At 48.2% G+C, this 14,789-nt stretch overlaps 1 protein-coding gene across 5 annotated transcripts in view; it reads right to left on the bottom strand.

Moving 5' to 3' along the window:
* RAD51B (RAD51 paralog B) overlaps window positions 1–14,789 on the bottom strand; it is a 909,884-nt gene that overhangs the window by 132,981 nt on the left and 762,114 nt on the right. Inside the window, exon 11 of one of the 5 annotated variants that reach the window (XM_063697921.1) lies at window positions 2,697–5,845. The exons of the other annotated variants lie outside the window; for them this stretch is intronic. Within the exon in view, the coding sequence (XP_063553991.1) occupies window positions 5,730–5,845 (116 nt within the window). The 3' untranslated portion in view covers window positions 2,697–5,729. Of the gene's footprint in view, window positions 1–2,696; window positions 5,846–14,789 lie in introns of those variants that run through there. 5 annotated transcript variants of the gene reach the window in all.

Genomic DNA, 14,789 nt, shown 5'->3' with positions numbered 1-14,789 from the left:
TTAGGCCCTAAATCTCCAGTGATTACATGACGGGCCCAGTCCCCTGAGGCCAGCCAAAGGGAGAAACATCCCAAACAGCATTGTATCAGCCTCTTTTGAGTCTTTCCCCTCAACTCATTGTTTGTGGAGGCATTGCTTGTTAGTGCAAAGAATCCCTTCCAAGTCACTGAGTAGCTGTACAGAAAATCAGAGGGCCGCTGCTTAATGATCTTGGCCATCAGGTAGCTTTCCCACACCTGCCTTATGCATCCAGTGGGACAGGGAGTCCTGTAGGGGGACAGGGTATAGATGACCACAATCACACTTCCATTCTTGGGTTTCGATGGGTGTTTGGTCAGAAGTCAGCAAAACTATGACTTGTTCAGAAAACAGAATGATTAGGCTTTCTGAGAGACCCCAGAGGCCCAACCACTCTGCAGGGCCAGGGCCTGGGACCTGCAAGTGAAGCCTAATCTTTCGGGAGCCCCTGGGGAGGAAGAGGATTATGTGAAGTGGTTCTGAAAGGAGGAAGGACCTGAGACTTTCACAGAATTTCTGTCTTTTCCTTCTTGTCTCCATCCTTCTTTCATAGCCTTGGAGGGGAACATTCCAGCTTCTTATAATTAGGGTGAAGAAGGCCAACACCAGCATGTCACTCATGGTCCAGACCGATTTCCTGATCTGGGTGGCCAAGGGTGAGAATAACATTTCTACTGAGCTGATTGATGAAGGACACGGGTACAAGTTTAATGTAGATGGGGCTGATCTGATGGGAGGTCGTGAGAAGAAAAACTTTCTTGTCTTCCTCTGACTTTCTGTTTTCATTTGAAGAGAGTAGGATTAAGTTCTTAGGTCTTAGAGTCAGATGGCCTGAGTCTGCAACCTGGAAGAGACCACCTAGCAATCTGGTCCTACCCATTTGGGAGCCTACTCACCCCATGGTTTCTCTACTTGCAATGAGTTTCCTAAACAGGGCAGGGCCAGATTTCCACCTTGCGCAACTTCTGCTGTGGCTGGAGAAGGAGGATGCTAGCCTCCTTGGTGTTTACGAAATGAGTTATGATATGTAATGTTAGAATAACGTCCAGCACGTAGTATGTTTGGTATGGCAACATCCTTTCCCTCCTCCTCAGCCTGGGGTTGGTTGGCTATGGAGATATGCCCACACTACCACAACTCCTGGCAGCCCCCTGTGTTCAAAGAGTGTGGGAATAGGGTACTGGCCGATGTCCGACGGTCAGCACCGCAGTGGGCCGTAAAGCAGCGGCAAAGGGAGCGGCCAGCTCAGATACGGCGCGGGAGATGAAAGTCGGCCGTGTTTTCCTTTCCAAAGTGCTGCTGTGTTCCTGAAGGCCTGCAGCTTCCTCTGCCCTGCTGGGGATTTTTTTTTCTTCCCAGTTCCTCTCAGTGATATCTTAAGAGGCAAACTTCCAGCACTAACAGGAGGTCTTTTGTTCTCCTTTTCTCAAAGCGGACTTTAACCCAGTTACTACAGACTGAGTCACTGTAAAAACAAACAAATAATAATAATACTCCATTTTCTTAAAGGCTCTTCCATGCCTGCTGACAGAAAAGGGGGAACCTGACACTGCCCTGGGCCTGTGGGGCTCCTCCCCGCCTCCGTCTTCTGGAGGCACAGCCCACGAGAACCTTCCAGAACACACTGGAGCCCGGCACCGTGGAACTGTTCAGCTAGGCTCTGGCTTGTTTGGAATTTCATCTGACTTGAAGGGGCCCGTGGACTCAGAGGAATTTGGGTCTCAACACAGTCCTGGTGGGATTTACCCCAGACCGAGGAATGCTTGCTTTACTCCTGGATCTGCTACACACTAAATTCGGGACTTTCCTCCCTTCTCCACACTTTAGTTTCTTTATATGTATGTGGAACAGGGGTATTAGACACTCTGCGATTTTATCAGAAAGGATTTTACAATGGTTATACTGTGATTTCTCCTTTTCCCTGAGTACATCTCCTCCTGGCTGAGAGTTCCTGGAGGGGGAATGACAGCTAACACATTTCTGAATCCTTGGTCTTAAGCATGGTATTTGGTTCATGGACATACAAGGTGTCTAGTAGACATCTGTTAAAAGGACACATGAATGAATGAATGAATGAATGAGGTTTGAGTTGGTGTGCTGTGCTTGGTCTGACAATGATATCAACAGGAAGCTTCACTTCATCATCATCAATAATAAAAAGGTAAGGCTTAAGGAGTTCCTACTGATACCACCTCTTTATGTAGAAGTAGCTTTCTCTTCTTGGGAAGCTACTTGTACTTGAGAATTTAGATTTAAAATCAGACCGAGACTGCCATGGGTCTCTAGGACGGCCATCTATTTTTCTAAGCTGGTCCCCACTTTAACAAATCCCCGGAGCTGAAGCAGTAGGATCTTCATTTACTCTCTTGGGTTTGTGCCCCCGAGATACAGTCCTTTCCACTTCAGCATCAATCATTTGAAAAGTAAATATCTCACCTTCTTGTGACCTGGCAAGGATAGAGTAGAGTTCTCTCCATCAGGGTCAATTTACATCTGTGTCCTTTTTTTTTTTTTTTACTTGTATTTTAGGTTTGGAGGGTACATGTGCAGGTTTGTTACATAGGTAAACTTGTGTCACAGGGGTTTCCTGAACAGACTATTTCATCACCCAGGTATTAAGCCCAGTACCCAATAGTTATCTTTTCTGCTCCTCTCCCTCCTCTTCTCCCTCCACCCATGAGTAGACCCTAGTGTTTGATGTTTCCTTCTTTGTGTTCATAAGTTCTTACCATTTAACTCCCACTTACAAGTAAGAACATGTGGTATTTGGTTTTCTGTTCTTGCATTAGTTTCATAAGGATAATGGCCTCCAGCTCCAACCATGTTCCTACAAGAGACATGATCTTGTTCTTTTTATGGCCGCATAGTATTCCATAGTGTATGAAGTCTTAACAAGGGCAGGAGTAGTGGGAGTCTCATTTTATAGGGAAAATGTTCCTTGGCTGATCCTTCCTTCCCTACTCTCTATCCTGTCATCCTCAATGTCCCCTAACAACCAGGAGTGGATGATAGTAAACAATTTCAGTGTTGGGACTGATCTGGCCACTCCCCACTGGGTATGGTTCCCCCAGACGGTGCACAGCTCCTGGCCTAGCCTCAGTTTATTTATCTGTTGTAGGAGAGCATGGGCCCCATTCTCAGATTGCCTCTTCCAGAATATGCCTTTAAGAGGAGGAGTAAAAAATTCCAGGAACAGGCTTCATGTCAATGACAGTAGCTGGCTAATTTCTTCTGAGAAAATGGAAACCTTGGTCTCCTGATGTGTGCAATGACAGGCACAAGAGGAATTTTCCAATACAACAAGGGAACGAATTTTCTAAGGACAAGCTGGCCGAGAAAAGCCGCCATCTGACCGTGAACCAGAATTAGGTAACGTGGCACCCTTGGAGCAGCAGAGGTGACTGGCTGGAACAGTCGGCCAGGAGGACAGCTGCACTCCCCACCACCTTCTGGGTGTGTTGCCAATGTCTGCCCCTGATGGGATTAGTGACTTCAGGACAGCTGGAACATTCACAGTGCTGTTTCCTTACGATGGGAAGAGACATGATCTTGACTCTGCTTCTGTAGGAGGTGGTGATGAGGAGTAGCTGAAAGCTAGATAGGTTCTTTAAAACCTGTGACAGAAATGGCATGTGCCAGGCCTATCTGTTTTGCAGGAGCTTTTACAGCAGCCCAGCTGTTTCCTTCTATGAACTCATTTATTACTCCCTTCCTCCACTCATTGGGCATTACTCTATGGGGAACACGGTCCTATGAGCCAGACAAAAAAAGCTGAATTGTCTTAGTCCCTTAGTTTTGTTCTTCCCAATTCCCTTCATCATCCTTCCATAAAAGGAGAAGGGCCATTGTTCTCCCCAGCCCCTTTCTTTCTTGTCACATTTTCAAAACTCTGAGCGTAGGGTGCTATGAAAAGGCTTACGAGAAGGGATGAATCACCCCCATGGTTGAAAACCCACCGAGCAGCTGTCAAGGTTTATAATTGTCCTCCATGAACCCCTGGAACCCTTCTAGGACCCCTTGGAGATGCTCATTACTGATTAGAAAAAAAAAAGTTTGGGTACGATTAATTCCCAGTGCCAGGTAGAAACAAAACCTTTCCAAAGCTGTTACTGTCAGTGAGAAATTCACCCTGGTGATGTTGTTTAGGATATCAGATATTCTGTGCCTCTTGCCCCAGAAGTATCTGTTGTGGAAAGGGCTGAAGAATTTGAATCTCCAATATAAAATGGAGAATAGACATGGGATAAGAAACAGGAAACACATCTGCTGGTCTCTCAGATAATCTTTTTTTCTTAATGTATTTTTCCCCTGATTTGGGAACATGCATGTTAATGGGAGGAAACTTGAAAAAAAAAAAAAAAGACAATTCCGAAAAAGAAATAAAAGTCAAGTATAATCTTATTGCCCAGAGATTGCACTGTTAACATTTTTATACATTATTTTTCCAGTTAAAATGCACATAATACTTTTTTCTTACAGAACTACTACATTGTATGCATATTGCTTTATAATCTGTTTTTTCTCTTTAATAATATGGTGTGAACACTTTCCCATGAGATTAAGCCTTCTTCTGGCACATAATTTTAATGACTATCTAGTATTCCATCATATAGATGTTAATTTAACTAATACCATATGGTCGAACATTTAGGTTGTGTCTATTTTTTTGCTAGTATAAATAACACGATGTAGACATTGGGGAGACTGACTCAGGCTGCTCCCTTGTTCTGGTCATAAGTCACTTAGTCCTTCCTTAAAAGCCATTGGTCATTTGATGGGCCAGACAGACTTCACAACCCTTGCTCCAAACACAAGGACAAATTTAATCTACTCAAGCTAGGAGTGGCCTTGGATGTTCTCTTAATTCCACAGAAACACTGATGTAAAAAGACAGTTATACTCAATTCATTTGTTCATAGATGCATTATTTCAGACAAAACAGGCTCCCTTGACTGATTTCCCTTTGGCCGTGGCCTTCTTTTCTTCAAGGCAGGCAAGCTTATTGTAACAGCAAAGGAAGCGAAATGCCTTTAGCAAGGTAAACATGTAGAAGCAACTGGAAGCATGTACTCCAGGGTGAATCATTTTTAAATCATCTTCCATGTTTAGGATTTTCCATGTAAGTGTTCTGCTCCATTAGAGTGGATAATTGGGAGGGAAGAGAATAAACGTTCCAGCGCTCCTAACATGCTGAGGCATTTACCAAAATGCTGTGGTTCATCTAGGCAGAGGGGAAGGCATCGGCTCAGGAGCACTGAGTAAATACTCAGTGGAGAAACTGGGGCAAAATCTAGGCTACTGGATCCTAGTTTGTCTCAGCCTCAAGAAACTCAAGCTGCCACAGTGGGTGGCGGGGTGCCTTAGTTCACCTCCTGTTTCCACATCCCTGGTCCTTTAGCTCAGCAGCAAGCCAGGGAGAAAATGTACTCCATGGTGGAGGGCATGGGCTGTGTGCCTGGGACATTTGGTCTGGGGAGGGGCACCTGAGCAGGTCACCTGTCACTCCATTGCCCCCTTTCTCATTCTTGTGGCCCTACACACATCTCCAGCGGCCATTGGATGAGATTGCTAAGGACAAAATTCTCATTGGAATGGCAAAGTCTCATATCTGTAATCCTAGCGCTTTGGGAGGCTGAGGTGGGAGGATCTCTTGAAGCCAGGAGTTTGAGATCAGCTTGGGCAACGTAATGAGACCCCACCTCTACAAAAAATTAAAAAATTAGCTGGGTATGGTGGCACACCTGTAGTCCTAGCTGCTCAGGAGGCTGAGGTGGGAGGATTGCTGGAGCCCAGTTCAGTTCAGCTTGGGTGACAGAGCAAAATGTCTCTAAGAGAGAGAGAGAAAAAAGAAAGTCAAAGTCTAGGCCCTTTTGCCTTTCTCTGCGGCCCTGAGGCTTCCTGAAGAGGATGGTTGAGGAAGACCTGATGGAGAGAGAGTTCAAGGGGTATGGCATAGGAATGTACATAACGGTAGACATGTGCAAAAGAATGCGGGTGGGGAAGAAGTATTCGTGTGTGCACACACAAACTCTCTCTCTTGCTCTGTCTCTCTTTTCCTTTCCCTCTCTCTCTCCCCCACCGCCTCACTCACTCATAGCTTAATGGGGTTTCTGGGAGAGGAAATTGTGGTCTCAAATGCATATGAAAAGTCCTGGAACAAGCTCTCAAAAGCGTGTGGGGGTGGGGAGCACGGGGGGAGGTGGGGGAATCACAAGACTGCCCTTGGGCAAACATTTTTGTCCCACCTCTCTTTTCAGCTGTCCTAATGTGTCATCAGACACCCCTGCCCAGCCTGACAGGCCCACATACACAAACAAAGTGCCCCAGTGAGCCATTCCTTTCCCAAGCTGCTGAGGGGTCTTCTGGGAGTTGGAAAGGATTCTTTCTGAGCTGATCCAACACTGGCTGATGAGCTCAGCTGTCTCCTCTTCTAGGAAAGATTTACTGCAACAGAGCATGGCTGCCTTCCATCCCCCTTCCCAGCCGTCTTTCTTCCAAGCCAGAGACTGAGGTTGGGGAGCTGACAGAGGGAATGCTGGGAATAGATCAATATTTCTTCCCTGGGTGATTTGAGGGGCTGCACAGACAGTGGGAGCCTCTCTTTGTGCCCATAATTAGACAATAGTGGCATCACTATAAATGCCAGCCCTGACACATTCCCCACTTTCAGCCAGCCCAGGTGCCAGGCACCTGCATCTTGGCCTCTGGAGACTAAGAAGGAAGGGTCCCATGCCCATTTGCCAACCTTTTATACTAATGATGTGAATTCCCTCTTGTCCCATTGGCTTTCATCTCTCCCTCCCCATCAAACCACCTACAGAGACAGGCCCTAATCAGTTCCTACTACAATTTTCTTCTCTTTGCCACTGGGACAACTTGTCCCCTACCTGCAGCTTCTGCCCACTCAGCATCAAAGGGCCCAATGATCATCGGCTGGTGAGAGCTTGAGAGCCCACCAGAGAGCCCACCATGGGCCCGGCCCTGTTCCAACAGCCTCTCACATATTAACTCATTTAGTCCTTAGAACAATTCCATGAGGTGGGCAGTTATGATTCCTGTTTTCTAGACGAGGCTACTGAAACCCAGAGAGGTTCATTAACTTGCCCAAGGTCTCACAGCTAAAGAATGGAAGATCTGAACTTAGCAGCCTAGCTCTGGAGTCCTGCCCTCGAGGCCATGCTGCAGGCGGGAATAAATCAGTTCCAGTTCTGCCAGCCCTTGCTGCTGGCCCAGTTCTGACCTGGGGCCTCAGTCTGACAACAGGACTCTGTCTTGCTTCTGTGCCTAGGTTCCTTCTCTAGAGACCTGGTATGTTCCACTTTCTAGCATACCCTAGGATGCAGGGTCCCTCATTTCAAGTTCTGGAATCCCACCCTGAGCCCATTCTGATGGCCATGGCCATGGACCTTCCTGATAGATCTCAGACCGTAAGAATGACGTATCACTCAGTCCCATATCCCATGCCGAGCCAAGAGCACGGTGCCCTGCACACACATAGGAGCTGTTCAAATCACATTTGCCAAAGGGAATCAATGCCAAAATGCTCTGTGCCTCAGTTTCCTCATCTATACAATGAGGCAATAAGAATACATCCAGAGTTTTGTAAGAATGAATTAAGTGAATCTATGTGTCTGGCATGTGGCCAGTGAACTGTGACGGTTGGCAGTTACCATTATCGATGTAGTGGTCGCTTCTATGATACATGGCAGAAGAACTTTGAGCTCTAGCATTCTAATCCTGGCCCTGCCACTTCTCAGATCTATGATCTTTGGCAATTGAACCAACTTTTTTTCCATGCTTGTTTTCCCATTTGAAAAGTTGCATACTGATACTTGTACCTCACAGAGATTTTGAGAATTATGAGATAATATGTGCAAAGTACCATACCTGGCCCAGAAAAAGATCTCAACAAATGATGGCAAAATTATTAGTATTATGATTGTTATTATTGTAAAACTGGGGTGCATACGCTTACAACATTTGGGGCCACTCAGTATTTTTCCTGTGACAGACTCCTCTCTTTGATACATACACACACACACACACACACACACACACACACACACACACATATCATTGCATACACCTTTGTACCTCCCTGCTCACATTTATGGTGCAATGAAGACATCTGGGGTTTAGCCATTCCCCATCAGCCCTAGCTGCAGGGGAGGGGGTTTAGGAGCTTTCATTCATGGAAAGCATCAATTCCCCCCCTCCTAATACTGAGGGGACACAGTATCACGGCCATCTGGAAGGAATGGCTTGACCAGATCCTTCAGGGAGTAGGACTATCAGAGGACAGGGAGTGTGAACTTCTCTTTGACCACCTGGAAGTCACCTGCCTCCTGAGTGTGTGCCCAGCTCCACACAGTCCTAGGTGGTGAGACAGTTTCCCAGGGCTCCATTTCTCCAGCAGGATCCAGAAGTGAAAGGAGAGAAGAGGAGTGACAGTAGGACTGTGAGGCGCATCCAGGTGGCCGGCCAATCACTTCCACATCCCAGGGGCTCAGGACTGCACATCCAGTGGCTGCTCCAGATCCCTAAAGATCTCCCCAGGCCTGCCAGAGCACCACATGGTAGCAGGACCCCACCACTCCTTAGCAACAGGGTGAGAGATCCTTGTTGCAGCTGGTTGTGGGGAACCCTTTCATTTTCACTCACAAAAATGAAAAGAAGCAACTCCCCCATGCCACCGGCCACACACACACAGGGGGCCTGGCTCTGGAAAGGTACAGAGGCCCAGGGAAGAAGAGCATCAGACCCATCAGGCTCCTCAATTTGATTTGATTTGAGTCATTGGAAGGATATCGATTATCATAGCATCATATGGTTGTTTCTTGAGAAGCATCCATAGCATCCACGTTGGGGGTGTGTATTCAGAAGGGATTTATTTAGAGATGGAAAAGCCAATGAGGTGGCTCCCCTGTTTGTCTTTATTCATGAATCTGTGATGAGTAAAGCAAACAGAAGAGGCGTCCTCAAATCTCTAGCATGGCTGTTGTTCAGCGCATCCAGAGTCCCTGGCAGAACCCAGCATGGAGGACAGTCACTCTTCTTGCTCCTACTTCCGGGACTTCTTCCAGCTTCCATTTCCCACTGTCCCTGTGTATGTCACTATGCCACTGGGGACCTAACTCACTCTCCTGTTGCTGTCTTCTCCAACCAGCCTCCCTTAACCCACTGGGGGAAAGATGCTCCACCTCAGCCACCAAAACATAAACGAAGAAAAACTGGAGTTTTAATTTGTTTATAGGAAGGAGGGAAGAAAAGAGTCACTAGTGAGATGCACAAGGCCAAACCATCAGAATGAGGTTGGGCAGGGCAGGAACGGGAGGGGAGGGGAGGGGAGGGGTCCATGGCTGCCTGGCCCATCTCAGGTAGGAGCAGTCGCCTAGTGAGAACTTCATGGGGCCATCTATAAAGGCCCCTCCATGGTGAGGGTGTTAAAGAAGAGACATTCTAGAGAGGCCACTCTGCCCCGCCACCCATGGTCAGCATTGGGTGGATCATGGGCAGATAGAGTAGTGAACGGTTAGCTGAATTATGAAAATGCCATAACAGGTGATTCGGCATCATTGCCCTCCTAGGAAGAAGAGCTGCAGAGACACAGAGAATTTGAGGTTAGATGGCCTCTTGTGGGTAACGGGTCTAACTTCAGGTAAGGCAGCCAGGTAGTGTCAACATTTAAGATTCCAGGTAGATTTATTTATACCTGCAGTGAGAAGTTCAGTTCCAGTCCTCAGGCTTAGGAGGTAATAAAGAGGTCCCAGCCCCAGGCACCTTTGCCATAGATAGACTAAAAGCTGAAGACCTGACATCACCAGGTTTCCTTTGCTCTGGGAACCAGACTGATGGGACAGGCAACCCCCAACGCTGCGGGGGAGGTAACTGGGAACACCCTGCCATGCTGGCAAGCTGGGGGCAGTTACAGGTGTAGATCCAAGGGGTGGCGAGACTGGTTTCAAGCCTGCTCATGGAAAACTGGTTCTTTTTTTTAACAGCTGTCAACTTGGCCCCCTGAGCCTGGGTAGACTGGCTGGCCAGGCAGAGCTTGAAGAGATGCATGGCAAATGCAGTCTCAGCTCTCACTCCATCAGTCAGCCCAAGACTCCTTGGAAGCACGGAGGCAGACTGGTGAGTTACCGAGGCTCTTCACATCTTGCTGGAGGCCGAGGCCAGCACTAGTTTTTGGAATGAGCATCTGGGTGACACCCCAGTCGGCTGCTCAGGGTGACCTGTGTGAGGCTAGGCAGAGGATGAATGTGAAGTGTGGGGTGGAGGCAGGGAGGAAGGCTTTGAAATGGGCTGGGTCTGAAGTGGCAATAAATGTCAGTGCAACATTAAGAAATACACACCACGGGTACAGATCTGAATGCATATGGAATGTGTGTGTTTGTGTGTGAATATGTCTGTGTGAGCTAACACAGACATACCCAGCTTGATGAGCTAATGAAAAAGCCAAAAACTGAAAATGGGGGGGAAAAAGCCCTTTCTATCCCTGTAACCATTAGAAAGAAAATAAAGTCCAAATTGCATTCAGGGCTGCTGGGACAGAGGAAGAGAGGCAAGAATGGAAAAAACAGGCCATAAAGATGCCAGGGCTCCTTAAGCAGAAACATCTGTTGAAGTCATAAGACTAGGGGCCTGGCCAGGCTTCTAACAAACCCAGGAAGAGGAGAGTCTGTACAGGATCAGGACTACCCTCATTTGCCCTGTGCAGGGCCCCTGGGACCAGCATACGTGCAAAGGAGATACCCTCTCCAGGGCTCAGCCAAGGCCTGGCCTCTAGCAGCAGAGAAAGGGAGAGGGAGGAAGAGACGTTCCCAGGTCGGGAGGGGCTTGTGGCAGTCATGGGGGCAGTGATGTGATAGCCGTTTTGAGTATGTATTTATTTAAAGCTTTAACTCACTGAGGTAGCCTGGTGAGCCAGATGTCTCAACTCCTGCAGCTAAAGAAAAAAAAAGTGAAGGCGGGGGAAGGAAGGGTCAGTTGCTGACCCGAACAGGAATGGGTGGCTATGCTCACTGTTTGCAAATGTAGGCCACTCTCTTGTTTGTAATTTTCAACAGAGGCTAGTCGTTCAAGGCTCGCCTCTTCTAATGACTACAAAAATGGCAGCTACCATTTATTGACCATATTCCACTCTCTGTACCATGTTCCTTGTAAGTATCACGTTACTTAATCCGCCAGTAATTCTGTTATCCCCAGAATGGGTGGAGACATGCATGGCTGTCTTCAAGGAGATTCTCGTATTAGCATTATCATCCTAGGAGGAAACTGAGGCTTAGAGAGGTTAAGGGACTCGCCCCAGGTCACCCAACTGGTACCTGGGAGCTGACCTGCCCTCCTTTCCTCTACAAAACTAATTTGAAAAGCAGCTTTAGCCAAGCCCCACTGGGAAAGCAGCTTTGCAAAATCAGCCCAGCATTTATGGAGACACTGAGGTCCCTGCAGACCCTTGTGGCTTGTCCATCCCTGTGTTCCATTACATTAGCTTGGGAAAGCAGCAGGGGACTGTAGTGACAGAACACACCAACACCAAACAAAGAAAAGTGGGTTAAAACTCCAACCCCCATGACAAGAGAATCCTACTGTCTCTCAAGGAAACTCACAGACGGTGAAAGAAATGAAATCCAGACTCGATACTACTCACTTGTGGGGAACCGCCAAGGAGCCATTTATCCATTATGAAAGTTACATGTTTTATCTCCTCTTCCTGGAACTCCCCTGTCCCCAGAACTGACCCTGCCAGACCGCATTCATTCAGTTCCTTCACCCATAGCGATCTATTCTACACGAGAAAGCTTGGTCCCTCTGGGGGCACTCTGGATCTTAATTTCACACGGGGGTAGCTGGAATGAAAAGCTTACCACTGTTGGCTCTGAAGTTCATGGTCAGGGGACTACAAGTCTCCCCAGAAAATAAAAAAGTGAAATAGCAAGAGGACGGACTGAAGCTGCATCTCCTAGGTAGTTGCCTTGGGGGAAATAAAGGATTTTGATGTTCCCTGAGCAATCATCTCTGTGCTGCTAACATTGACTAGGGTAGGAGCCTGCTGGTACCAGGTCGAGCCTCACATCAGCCCTTTATAATAGGTTACATCATCTCTGCTGTAAAGGGGAGGAAACTGAAGCTCAGAGAGGGAGCTTAACTTAAAGTCACATACTACTGAGTGACAAAGCTGGCATTAGTAATCCACAAGGCTGGGATGAACGCACCCATATGTTCTTTCCTGTGCTCCACTCTGCCTCAAGCTCGAATGTGCCTGTGTCCGCTGGCCAGCTTGTTAAAACCCATTCTCTGATTCAGTAGGGCCTGAGATTCTGCTTCTGTAACAAGCTCCCAGATGATGCTCCTGCTGCAGGTTCCAGGCCCGCATTTATAGAAGCGAGGATCTATACCACACTGCCTTTTTAAATGCACCATGTCTGCCATCTGGGCTGGCATTTCTCTGCCTCTTCAGTGCAGCTTTCCCACCAGAATGCCAGAACTGACCAAAAGCCACACTGTGCAGCCCAGTCAGCTATGCTATGTACCCAATTATTGTAAATCTTACTCTTCCCTATGACTTGACTGAGTGTTAAAAACCCAACATCAGCCTTGGGTAGCAAAGGCTGGCAGAGGTCTGCTTCGGTGCAGCTCAGAAGCTATGGAGGAAGAAGCTGCTCTGCGGGACTGGGGTAGGACTTGATACGGTTCTGAATCTCGGGAGGGATGGATGTGCTGAAATCTCTCTCATATGGCCTCTCCCACAAGCTGACAGGAATTTCCTGCTCAGACCAGCAGAGGAATTAGGGGTTTGCTTCTCCAGGGCCCAGCTCAGTGGGAAAAGTAGGAGCAAGCAAGAAAGCAAGGGGCTGCCTTTGTGTGAGCCCAGCTGTCTTGGGTTCCTGGTTCTGCTCCATTTATAGCTGGGGGAGGGATCTTCTCCAGCTCATAATTACAGCCTGAGATTCTGCATTTTCCCAGGGCTTGCTCAAAGGCTCTGAGTACAAATCTTTCAGGAGAGCTGGGGTGATCTGCATTCCACAGAAAGGAGGGGCTGGGAGAGGCTGGAGCTCAGGTTTGCTTTCCAGCACAAAGACAAGCTAGAAAGACAACCAGAAAACCCAACCCCAACCTCTGCAGTGCCCTGACCACTCTCCCCCTCTTTTGTGTGGACAGAGGGGTTCCTTCTTTCAAGACACTACTGAGGGCGTCTTATGCGCAGGCACTGTGCTGGAACACTGACATATAGCAGAGAGCAGGATCCCTGGCTGCTGGCCTCAGGATCTCAAAGCTGGAAGGAGCCAATTTTTTTTTTTTTTTTTCTGAGACAGAGTTTTGCTCTTGTTGGCTGGAGTACAATGGCGCGATCTCGGCTCACTGCAATGGCGTGATCTCGACTCACTGCAACCTCTGCCTCCTAGGTTCAAGTGATTCTCCTGCCTCAGCCTCCCAAGTAGCTGGGATTACAGGCACACGCCACCACGCCCAGCTAATTTTTGTATTTTTAGTGGAGATGGGGTTTCACCATGTTAGCCAGGCTGGTCTCAAACTCCTGACCTCAGGTGATCCACCCACCTCAGCCTCTCAAAGTGCTGGGATTACAGGGGTGAAACACCGCGCCCGGCCATGGAAGGAGCCAACTTTTAAAGGGGGTGACTGGATTTCCATGGGGTACATGCTGAGAATGGGAGTGTCTGTAAAGCCGAATTAACGTGTTCTGTGCACATTCCCTACCTGGCTGTGCTGAGCATGACACCTGGCCCTCCTCTTTGGGCCCACTCACCTGCTCTCACACTGCTTTGCCAACATAGGTCTCCCTTTACTCCCTGGCCTGCCCCTACCTCCCCTGACATCACCCTTAGAACTCATTGGACACCTTGGTTAAAACCAGAGAAACACATGGGCTTGCATTTCCATGGGCATCTGGAACCGATCGGCACAAGGGCCGGTGAGGTTCTTGGGCGCACCGCAAATGTTTGCCTTGGTAAAAAATAAAGGTGTGTGGAGGGGAAAGGTTAGGTCAGGCAGGGAGGAGACAAGAATCAAGGCTGAGTGTGCACCATGGAAGAAGACTGAGCTGGGGAGTTGCTACAGGTCCATCGGGTTACTTGAGGCTCATCACTGCCCAGCTTTGAATAGTCCTCAGGGCCAGTCACTGCCCTCGGAACAGGACTATTGCAGCTCTGCCTCTCCGTGCCGGCCTCAGAGAGTTCTGATTGCAGTTTTTCACCCCTCTTTAATGATCTTCTCTTCCATAGGCTAGGAGGTGATGGGGGTAAGGGAGGGCTGCAGGAAGACTGATTGCAGCCGATTCACTATGAAACGCAAAGCATAACGTGCCGTGGATGCTTTGCAGGGCCTTGATGAGATCTGCAGCAGATGAGCCGTTGCCTTGGCGATGCTAATGAAAAGCAGGCTTCAGAGAGGTCCAAGAACCCCCGTGGGCTGAGTTATCTCCCCCCTCTGCAGCTCTCCTTGCCTCCCCACCAACAGTCTCAGATCAAACTCCCCGAATATTTATAAAATCTCTACCAGAAACAGAGAAAGTCAGCCGCCCAGCCAGGCGTCTGCCCACATCTTTCCGGAGCTGCTGGAGTGACACTCTCCAACGTGGCTCATTATTCTGTTTTTCTTCCTTGCAGTGAGCAGGACACCCGGGGTGGGGGTGGGGAGGAAAAAAATGTTTGCTCTGCCCTGTTCCAGCTGATTTTGACTTGGGGAATTTACTTAGCATTTAGGGGCCTTACCTGGGACAGGTCATCCTGTCCCCAGCCCCTCCCTAC

Source organism: Gorilla gorilla, chromosome 15, assembly GCF_029281585.2.
Source record: "Gorilla gorilla gorilla isolate KB3781 chromosome 15, NHGRI_mGorGor1-v2.1_pri, whole genome shotgun sequence".
NCBI classification, from domain to species: Eukaryota; Metazoa; Chordata; class Mammalia; order Primates; family Hominidae; genus Gorilla; species Gorilla gorilla.
This window is presented reverse-complemented; position numbering and strand designations above follow the sequence as displayed.